At 32.7% G+C, this 11,977-nt stretch overlaps 1 protein-coding gene across 1 annotated transcript; it reads right to left on the reverse strand.

The window, feature by feature from the left end:
- Positions 1-827: 827 nt before the first annotated feature.
- On the reverse strand, positions 828-2,572 carry LOC131071948 (linamarin synthase 2). Its single transcript, XM_058007921.2, has 2 exons — positions 1,985-2,572; positions 828-1,904 (listed from the first exon to the last, which is right to left on the reverse strand). Exons 1-2 carry the CDS (start codon positions 2,478-2,480, stop codon positions 949-951), a joined length of 1,452 nt encoding a protein of 483 aa, XP_057863904.1. The 5' UTR covers positions 2,481-2,572; the 3' UTR covers positions 828-948.
- Between the last annotated feature and the right edge of the window lie 9,405 nt (positions 2,573-11,977).

Raw genomic sequence — 11,977 nt, forward strand, 5'->3', positions numbered from 1 at the left:
AAAAGCTCAACGTAAAATTCCCAATTGTTAATTTCTCAAAAAATTAGTCCTATCATTTCATTCATAAGGCATGCAATTCTAACTAATCGTAACGAAAAAAAATGGAACCACCGAGACAGAGCAACCCTCTATATCGTTACTGTTTTGCTTTAACCTACGCAACAACCAAAAACTGTAAATATGAAACCCAACGAAAGTTTTTATCTTTCAAAGACGCTGATGTTGTTCAACCCTACCTCAATGACGCTGATGTTGTTCAAATGTTTCAAAGATTTTCAAATTTGAGGATCTTAGATAAAGCAAAACCTAAATCTTCTTGTGGTTTGGGCACAATCGACTTTAGGAAGGAAATACAACTTCAAGGGTTTATTATAGTAAAAATTATAATAATTAATAGCCACGAAAATAACCTGTCAAGCATGGCCAGAGGACCTGACATCGTACAGATTCACCAGTCAGTAATAAAAGATCAAGTATCCTTACTTGTGGGATATCAATGATATTCTCTGTAATTTACACTAAAAATAATATTTTAACTTAATGATAATAGAAAAAAAGGCTGTCAGGTAATGAATAATAAAACAGGTTAAATCAAGTGAACGAAAAATAATGACCGGGAAAATTATTACAAGATGGTTGACAATCTTCTGGACAAGAAAGCCCATACTAAGAGCCTATCGGCTCAAAAATGAATAATAAAAGGAAGACCGTTGGGTTTGAATACCCAACAGTCTTTGAATACCCAACAGTCACAACGAAGAGAACTTTTAATAGTGTGATAGACGACTTAAACTACCAACCATTCAAACAGAACTGAACAATTCAGGTGGAAGAAATTCATATCTGTTATTTAGAAAGGATGTAGTAATGATCTACTACTAGATCAATACAGAACATTGAAGAAATTGTCTGAATACTGAGATGCATGAGTGACGAATGCTTTGATAGCTACGCCGTTTTAACAAAAGCCGATTTGGAAAGTTTTGTAATGTCATGAAGAAATCGGTTCAAGTTGAGCGAAGAAGAACCTCCTTGCGCAACCGCTTTCAATGCAGCCTCCCTCAACCCCATGCCCCTTTTTCTCAGCTCATCCGCTTCCATCAATCTTCTCACGCCTTTCTCTATCTCCTCCCTCTTAACCACAAGATTTTCATCAACATCCACGCCCTCCAAGTCAATGCCAATTTTCCACACATCTTTGCAGAAGCGGCAGTCCAGAAACTGATCACAGAAATACGGCCATCCAAGCATTGGAATTCCGAAGCTCATGCTCTCCAAACAGGAGTTCCACCCGCAGTGCGTAAGAAACCCTCCTACAGCAGGGTGGGACAGAACCTTCACCTGAGGCGCCCATTTTACAATCAGTCCCCGATGTTTCGTCCTCTCTTCAAAACCTTCCGGCAGAGTTGGAGGCATACCTCCCGCAATATCCATTCGCAGAACCCACAGAAAGGGGTGTTGGCTTTTCTCCAACCCAATTGCCAGTTCCTCCAGCTGCTCGTTTGATTTGACGGCGATGCTGCCGAACGAAACGTATATCACAGAAGCTGGCTGATGGGCATCAAGCCATTTAAGACAGCTGTCGTCCTGCTCGAACAGACTCGCGCTCCCGTTTAAATCCGTCCCTTTTAAAAAATTGGGAAGAAATACAGGCCCTACTGCCAAAGCAGGGCAGCCATTACAGGACAGTGCGCTTACCATCTCAGGGGTTTCCAGTTCATCGAACGTATTGACCAGCACATAGTCTGCCTTACTTTGATATTGGGACTCGTAGAGACAGTGCTGGAACAATATGTCCGATGTGTCAGCAATGCGATAGAAGGAAAGCAGATCGGTCGGCAATAAAGGCGGAAGATTACCAGGCAAACAAGTTATCACTTTGTCTGGCCTCTTCGATTCCTCCACTGCAATTATAATCTTTCAGTTATTACAAACATTTTTTGAGTCAAAATAGAATTGAGAATCATTGGTGTAGATTTCGTACCTTTGACAGGAATATGTCCGCGGGAGAGGAGAAGGTTGGAGTTGCACTGAGCAATAGAGGAGGCGGCGCACACTGTCCAGAAGATGACTCGGGGCACTCCCAGTTTGTAGGCCACTTGGTGAGTGCAAGACATGGAATTTTCTGCTATAATGCAGGTGATGGGAGGAGTTCCCTCCGCTAAGCCGCACCGCAAATGATGCTCCAACACTGGGCCAAGCTTTTGTATTGCCAATACGTATTCGGCAAGATTGGCCAGGCGACCATGATGTGGCGGCAACCCATCTGGAATGGTCAGAAACTTAAATGTGGAGATGGAGAGTTGATCATCATCATCTTTATGAGCTGCTTTGGGCATGCAGCACTGACTCCACTCCGTGTTGACGAAGGTGATGAAAACCCCTCGTGAAGAGAGCAGGTGGGCCAAATTAATGAGAGGATTGATACTGCCTTGCGCAGGGAAAGGCACCATCACTGCGTGTAGGCCATTCATATTCATGCCTTTCGACTCCTTGTGAGGGCCTTCCTGTAATTCTCACCTAAATAGTTTAACGACAACTGTACTAGCCAACTAATTTAGGTGAGCAATATATCCTTTCTCGGTAGAGAAACTTAGTTAGCTATTTTAGTGGAACTTAAAATTGGACGGTCGATCCTTCCTATCAATCAATTTGTTTCTGTGGCGGATAATCCTTCAGAGATTCCGTTTTTAAGTATTGTGATATATTTGATTGGTATAGTGTGGAAGCAATGGTCATTTGTTATTTGTCGCTGACAATACATCCATTAATATGACATGGCACACAAATGATTGACAGGGAGATTTATAACAATGTTTTGTTTGTTTTCGATGTCTAATCCGCTTTCCATTGGCTAAAATAATTGTTGCATAGGTGTAGATGCATATAGTATCTTGAGTTTACATGTAGTTATGGGTAAAAATATAGGAGAAGAGGACATTGTGAAATGATAAGGATAATAACATAATGAGAATACTATAACACAATGTCAAGGTGTAGTGATAGTAAATGTTGATGCAGTGACATGTGGCAGATCTAGTGGAGGGACAAGTATGAGAGTAAAAAAGCATTCTCCAATATTAAGCAAGTATAGAGATCATGAAGTCATCCACATAGTGAATCTGCAATGATAGTACTCAATTTACTTGCACAATGACTATCAATTTAAATGCACATTGAGCATTAAATAATGATAGAAATGACAGAGGCCTTACAATGCCCTCGAATGGTAGATATGCTTAGCAAATAATTCAAAGACAATCCAAAAATGAATTGATGATGAAAAATAGGAGGCCAATCAAGTGACCAAGGATGCACTGTATGGTTGTGGTATGATAAGCCTTCATTAATGATGTTATCCTTCTATATTACTATCATCCTACCAATACGAAGAGGTTAATAAATAGAATGATATTATGAGAGACCCTTGTGCTGGAAACTTATTCATGTTAAACCCTTAGCACAATCACATGGCTTGATATTTATAATTCTATTATGGAATGTGAAAAATGTAAGCAAGGTGAAAAATGACAAGAAGAATGTCATATATGTGAGAAAAATAACAAGTGCAGAGTCCTAAAATGACTGAGTTGTAGAGTCCTACTTGAATACAACTTACTAAATATAGTAAGTATGACTCACACAACTGCATGTAAAACACATGTCCAAATTACTAGTGGGTACTCCATGATGACACAACCACTGCTAGCTAAGATAGCCATGATGACTCAACCACTGCTAGCTAAGAGTCCAATTTGGACTTCACATTCCAACAATATTAACTATGACAATCCTATAGCTAATTAGGCATAGTAAATCATAGTTGGTGATGCAAATGGAATAGGTGTGATTTGTTGATGATAATCATAGTTCAGATATATTCATACTATGTTGCCTGGTAACAATCATTATGATAGTCACCAATAGTGACAATCAAATACTGAGACAATATGATGGATGTAAGGAAAACACCATCAATAAAATTGGGATAGCTTGAAGGGTAGATAAGCAATGACACTCTATTAGCACCTTAGAGGTGTAGAACCATATGCATGTAGAGGATTTTTTCGTAAGGCACAAGTGGGCAGTGTTGAGAAAGGTTGAGCAGAACATAGAGAGAAGAAACCATCAAAAGATAGTCATTAGTTGGAAGGAAAGAGATATACATATTCTTAAAGAACATGATGTCAAGGCCACAATCTAAAGAACAAGGACAATTTTCTCTTGTACATATAAAATGATTATTCTTTATCTAGCATCATGTGTGAGTAGAGTTTCTTGGAGACAAATTTGACTTTTCTTTTAGATAGACATGACTTTGCTAATACAAGCTCCTATGAGGAAACATTAGTGGTTATTCAAATAGATGGTCCTAACAAGCGGCATCTCATATCTTGAGGAATGAATAAATTATTGTGGAGTTAATAGGGGTGAAATATAAGGCATTATTGGTTAAATAGTCCATATTCTACCACCACAATAGATTATATAAAGAACTATTAAATTAATGTAAAATTTAAACAGTCTTCGAAACACAATATTGCATTCTTTCAATTGTTAGTAATGATAAAATTATTAGAAATATTAATGAGTCCTACATGGAATAGAAACTGTTCAAGGCATATAGGAACAATAAATGCATGTGGCTTCATTTTATACACTATGGTGGATTGAGGGTTTGTATAGATTTACTACTTTTTTCATCCTTCTATCTATGAAAATACATTTTGAGAATTAGATTTTGTTTTGAATGTGTAGAGTCGATTTGGTGGTGGGCTTGTATGTGAAGTAAGCTTATTTGGGGTTGCTAATAATGTCCACATAGTATATGGGAAGAAAGATGTGATTGAAGTTAGGGAATATTATAGGGGCTTGTTTTGGTTTATGTCACATTAAACGCCTTTAACAAATCAAATGGCATCTCCCATGTTGCATAAAATTGTATGAAGGTTCTCATACTTTTGTGATATTTGGACACTTATATTATAATATATCAAGAATTTTATTTTTAAGATCTATAATTTGAACATAGAATGTTTAAAAAAATTGTGCTTCCCACGATAAAGAATATTTTATAAATGTTTGAAGTGAGCATATAAGCTATATGTGGGAAAATACATTTAATTTTATGAATAAATATTTCCACAAGAATATCATAGTTTTCTCGCCACAAATTATTTTCATTTTTTTTCTAAATTCCATCTTGCACTATCATTTTCTATGCTCTAATTTGTGCTACAAAAGATTTTTTTCATTCATCTTTATCACTTTATATAGTTACGTCTACTATATTACATTGATTAAAAATATTTTTTTAAATTTTTTTGTTACAATTTAATTATTTTCTTTCATGTTTATCAACTTCTAAAATTATTTTTATTAAATTAATATATTTTTTATTAATAATACCATGACTAAACGATCTTACTATTCAACCAAAATTAATTAAACATCATCTTGATGCATAAACATACATATGTATATGCATAGTTTGAAACACCAATTGATATATTTCTTTACCTATATCTCCACATCTCTATCTTTATCTCTCTGTCTCTATCTCTCTCTCTTTATCTCTATGTATCCCCATTTATCTCTATGTACATAGCTCTCTATCCCTCTGTACCCTTTCATCTTATTTGCCTCCTTTATCTCACTACCTCATCTACCTATATCTCTTCTTGTATCCCTCTTTTTTTCTCACTTGCTTCTCCACCTATCTCTCTCTACCTCTCACCCTTGTACCTAACTCCATCCATTTATCCCACTTTATTTCTATGTATTTCTCCATTTATCACTCGCTCAATCCCTCCATATTTTTGTATCTCTCTATCCGTACTAATGTCTCCCTTTCTCTTTCCATATATTTCTACGTCTCTCTCTTTATCTTTTTATTTTCCTTTCTACTCCCACTTTATATCTTAATCTCTTTCTATATATTTCTCTCTTTATTTGTTTGTCTCTATATTTATCTACCTCTCTATGTCCCTCTAATTCTTCTCCCTCTCCATGTCTCATATCTTTATACTTTATTTCACCATTTATATCTCTCTCTATCTATCACTCTTCCAGTATATCTCTCTACCTCTCCTTCTCTATATTCATATATCTCTCTATCTTTATGTCTTCCTCTCATCTCTCTATCTATATGTATATCTCTTCCCCTCTCATCTCTCTCTCTCTCTCTCTCTCTCTCTCTCTCTCTCTCTCTCTCTCTCTCTCTCTCTCTCTCTATTTCTATACTTCTCCCTCTCAATCTTCCTATATCTCTCTAGACATGTTTCCCTCTCTCTCCCCCTCTCTCACCCTCTCCCTCCCTCTCCCTCTTTATAGACATCTATATCTATCTCTTTGCCTCTCTATCTCTAGCTCTCCATATTTATTCTTCCATCTCACTCTATATCTCTAGCTCATTACCTATCCATCTCTCTATCCCTCTATTTCTCGCCCTAACAAATGACATCTTGTACTACATATATGTATGCAAAATTATACACAAAATTTTTCCCTAATTGACCTTCCAATCCTCTTTAGTGTATCCATTTCACACTAAGATGAGATTTCTAGTATGTACTAAAAGTTATATTTTTTAACTTTATATTTAACCTAAAAGAAACATTCTAAGAGACAAACTTTCTTAGTCGATTATATGACCAATAAGTTGTTTTCAAAATATTAAAGAAAAAAAAAACTTCAAATTTGCAAAGATAAACATTTGGTCTCGGGTTCAACTCTGAGGTCTGGAATCAACCGATGAATCTAGCTTATGGGCAACTTGGTTCATCTCCAGGGACTAGTGTCACCTTAGCTCACCCCATAATGAGAAAGTATGTCACTAGGCTGAGTTATGAGGATACCCTAGACTAACTAACGAAAATTGTAAGGAAGTTAAGTAGTGGAACAACTTCCTACACTAACCTTGAGAGGAGGGTAATGCAAAAAAAATTTACAAATTGTCACAATAATTACAAAAAACAAAAATAGATATAATAACATTCAAACCATAACACAGTGATTTATGTGGGGAAAACCCTTTCGGGAGAAAAACCCCACACTCCAAAAGTCGCCCAATATATTATTTTGCAATAAAAAATAGATTACAATATACTTGTAGAGAAAGCTCTTCACAAGAGTATGACCAATCAGAGATTCAGAGGTAACTCAATAGCCATAAGACTCTTGCACACAACCTCTATCTCACATACCTCATATATAGGAGATATATTACAAGAAACCATCAAACGATATTATAAAACCATGGGCTAAAACCACCCAATAAGGTTTAGCCGACCTTATCTCCTTTCTAGATTCCCTATGATGTGTCACTTCCTTTTTACAACTCATTTATGTGTCCAATGTATTTTATATTTCCTATTTCAGGAGTACAAACTTCCGAAGACTATAACTTGAGAATCGTGTGTCTTATTAACGAATCGTTTGAAGGGTCAAAAAACTTGTGAAGTTCTCTATTGCCTTATAAACAGCTACACCATTGACGCCAACTTTTCAGGGTGTTTTGGGGCCTATAAATTCATCAAAATTAAATTTAAACCTTTCATTGGACCCCTACAAAATTAAAAATTTAATATCTTCAAAACTAGTTGTGATCTTGTGACGTAACTTTATCAAAATTCTTATCTAGCCAACAAGAAGCTTCGGGGAGAATTTCGTACCTTTTCGTGGTCAAATGAAAATTTACTATAAATAGTAACCTCATGTAGATGCAAGGTTGAGACACCATTTTCCCAACAAAAATATCATAAAATCTTTGTTAGAAGGATATAATTATTACCATTCATTGAATTCATGTCCACATGCATCAAGAACATAAAGGAGACCTTGAATTGATAGATAACTCAAATAATTAATAATTGAATTGAGTCTTATCTTATGCTTGATGTTTAGATAGAACTATTCAAGACAAGAATAAGATATTTAATATATTTGTTGTTGTAACTTGTAATTTGATTATATGAGAATTAAAGTGGCTTTCGATTTATTTGGATCAAGTTCTCCTTTCCCAAGATATAACCTTTCCAGTCCAAGCTTACATACCTAAAGAATAACAAAAACGTGACAAATGATATGTTGGGTTGTTGCTTTTTAGTGCACAAAATTTCTTATAGTGATAGGGGATCTATTGACTATGTTGAGTGACCAATGCCCCAAGTGCATATTGTATACATTTGTCTCAATCTCAATGGTTGTTGAAGATTAAATAATATAAGTAATGATGTGAAACAAAGTGTGTTTTTTAAATCCTTGTTGTTGTGTGATTGACAAGATGAACATTGTATTTTTGGCAATTTGATAACTTTATTTAGCAAATAAGTCACACAAATAATGGAGCACGAATCTTTAGAAATTTATAAATCCCAATAAATTGTGAAGATCTGTAGGATTCTTTCATTATGTCAAGTTCTAAATGACTTGAACCTTGGTTGGGTGCGCATACAGTCCCTATGTGTCTATATTGTATCCCATGTTTTGTTGCTTTTTCCATAAGAATTGATAATGTAGATTTCATTTGTTATAAGAGTTTTATTTTTTTTAAATTATAATAGAAAAGTTTAATTTGATATTTATAATCTGCCAATGCTTAACATTAAAATGTTTATTTAAAATAGTATATTTTGAAAGGAATTAAATAAAGTGAATTTAAATATTCATTTTAATTGATTAAATTAGTAATTTGAAATTAAATGTATATATGAATAAGATTCATATTAATTGTGACTAACATATATCATCCTATTAATAGCCATATACATTTTACATAATAAGATATAAACTTTCCAAACAATAATATATATCAACCATCTTGTCAAAAAGGCATAAATTGTTCCAAATACAATCTTCTTGTGTTATATAAGAGTATATTCAAATTCTTTAATTAATTCTATAATCTTAAGTGCATACAAAATTCAAAAGCATTCATTCAAATTCATACACTAGATCTACAATCTTAAACATTTTGATCTTAAGTTTTCAAAATTGTTGCATATGATTTTTGAATTGAACTGTGTAAAATTGTTTTTCAAATTAGCCAATTAAATACGACACAAGTAAAAATAAATTTATGATAATTTTGTAGAGTTGTTGTTTATTTATTTGGTCACAACCTCCTATTATTCAATTGTAAGCTGAAATAATGTATTTATTTTTAATTGAACCCATGAATTCAAATTGTTTAATAAAAAAGCTTCATTATAAGTTCAAATATTTTTCTTTCAATGATAAATTCAAACCATTTAAGCTAGAAAATGCAAGGTGTGAACCACAAACATACATGTATATGCATACATATATACATACAAATATACATATACATATACATACACATACACATATACATATACATATACTGATGTATGTATGTATGTATGTATGTATGTATGTATGTATGTATGTATGTATGTATGTATGTATGTATGTATGTATGTATGTACGTATGTATGTATGTATGTATAAATATATGTATGTATGTATGTATGTATGTATGTATGTATGTATGTATGTATATGTGTGTGTATATTTATACATACATACATACATACATACATACATAATCATTGGCACTATTGAATGAGAATGTCCTCTATTCCTAAATAGACATTGTCATTCAATAGTGTCTATGTTTGTGTCTTTGTGTGTGCACACTATTCAAAGCCAAGTATGTATGTATGTATGTATGTATGTATGTATGTATGTGTGTGTGTGTGTATATTTATACATACATACATACATACATAATCATTGGCACTATTGAATGAGAATGTCCTCTATTCCTAAATAGACATTGTCATTCAATAGTGTCTATGTTTGTGTCTTTGTGTGTGCACACTATTGAATGCTAATGTCTATTTAAGAAGAGAGCATATTAAAAGATATGAAAAAAGGTATTTTGTGTGTCTATACATGTTAAGAAAGATGTTATGAATAGAGGTGGAAGAGGAGGAAGCAATTAACTAGAAAACATTCTATCAATAGAGATCTAATCAATGAAACATAGATAATTTATTCTTAATGATTTTCTTAAACAAATGAAGCAGTAGGGACATGAAATAATAATAAATAATATTTAAGTACATTTATCATTACATGATTGAAAGATGCACATTATGTAAATATATAACTCCCCATTTGTGAAGTAACTACTATTTTATTTTATTAATCTTGTGGATCTAATATAAGGTCATCAATATTGGTCTTTTCTACTATTTATCTTGACAATTACATGAGATTTGAAGAAATTTTATACTACAAATATATGTTGTATTTGTTCATATATATTTTAAGATTTTAGTTATAATGAATTTCCATTTTATCAATTCTTATTTGAATAATACCATTTTTTTAATCCTCATTATATAAGTTTTTGTTGTTCAAAACCTTATTTTCCCTTAATCAAAAACAAAATTTCAATACAAAAGCAAATTACACCAACCCCTCTTTGACAATCTTGAAAAACTAATATATTCCAAAGCAAAGGCAAATTAAACCAACCCCTTTTTCACAATCTTGAAAATTCAACATGATAATAAGTGTTAAAGAAAATTAAATAAAAATCTCTCCTAACCAACTTTTAATTTTAAATATACTAATATATAATTATACTCTTCAAATATTTGTATTTCTATATTATATATAAAAACCATTATAATGGTTTTTAATCTACGCAAACTTTTTAATCTGTTAATCTCTGAAATGGCGAGATAACTAATATTTTTAATCATATTTGATTATGTCAAATAAATAAATAAAAACTTTAATTTAAGTGAAAATTACTGTATTAATACAGTCAGTTTCTATTCACAATCGTTGGCCTCTGACCTAACTCAATCACATGATCCACATTTCTGATTTGAGTGAGTTATGTCATCTAATGGTCTTATCAGGGAAGAGTGAGTTATACGTTCCTTTCTGACAACACATTTACTGATAATTGTTTGTTTTGTTGACAGTATGAAGCGTACTGATTTAACTTTGAAATTCCTTACCAATCGTTATCGATTTAAAGCATTTGTGAAAGTTTACCGTTTCTATTAGGCATACAATTCTACAATTTTCATTAGAAACACTCTTTACTCAATATAGACATTCAATTATATTCAGAAATAGATTCAGAGTTTATAAATCTTTTCATTGTAATCATTTATTCAAACTTCAAAATTTATAATGATGATTAGGAGTGAGGATTTAGTAGTTAGTTTGTTTGAATGGTTGTCATAGCATTTATTGGTTTAATGTTCAATATTTTAATTGAATAAAACTAGTAATTGTGATTTTAATGTTGTTAGCATTGATTGTAAGTATTTATAGTTAAATGAAATATATTTTTCTGATCTAAAAAGTAACAAATCATGTAATGTAATGTCTCATCAACCCAGCAATAAAATATGACTTAATGCACCATTATTATAATTTAGTGCACAATACGTTGTCTATATTTTTGGGAAGTCTCTTTCAGTAGTTTAACAAAAAAACATATTGATTTGGAAATAAAACATTGGTCACAAGTAGGAACCTTGTCAAGTAAGCCAATGTAAAATATTGGGAGTGATTTGAAATTGTCACATATAATATTGAAAGGCACTAAGTAAGGATGCTCAATTATTAAGTCATCTCCCTTAATATCAATTAAAAGATTGAATTTATAATCAATTATAATGGTCCATGTAATCAATGGGTCTTTCTATGTGATGAACATTCTATCCATTATTTATTCATTGAGTGAGTGATTCGTGGTGCTCCAATTTCTTGTTTGCACTTAGTCTAGTAAAATTTCAATAAATGACAAGCAATATTTTTGTACTTGGCATATTTAAATGCTTGATATGCCTCAACTAAAGGTAAATTAGAAGCCAAACCAAGTTAAGTAGATCAATTTATCAATCTCCCACTTTTACACATTAACCTCACTCAATCTTTCATAAATCTTGCACATCCTCACTTTTGTGCACAAGACATGTTCCCC

This window comes from Cryptomeria japonica, chromosome 1 (genome assembly GCF_030272615.1).
Source record: "Cryptomeria japonica chromosome 1, Sugi_1.0, whole genome shotgun sequence".
In the NCBI taxonomy this organism is placed as follows: Eukaryota; Viridiplantae; Streptophyta; class Pinopsida; order Cupressales; family Cupressaceae; genus Cryptomeria; species Cryptomeria japonica.

Coding starts and splice junctions, on each gene's coding strand:
- LOC131071948 (XM_058007921.2), bottom strand. CDS start 2,480: ATGAATATGAATGGCCTACACGCAGTGATGGTGCCTTTCCCTGCGCAA. Junction 1,905..1,984: donor CGGACATATTCCTGTCAAAG/GTACGAAATCTA, acceptor TTATAATTGCAG/TGGAGGAATCGAAGAGGCCA.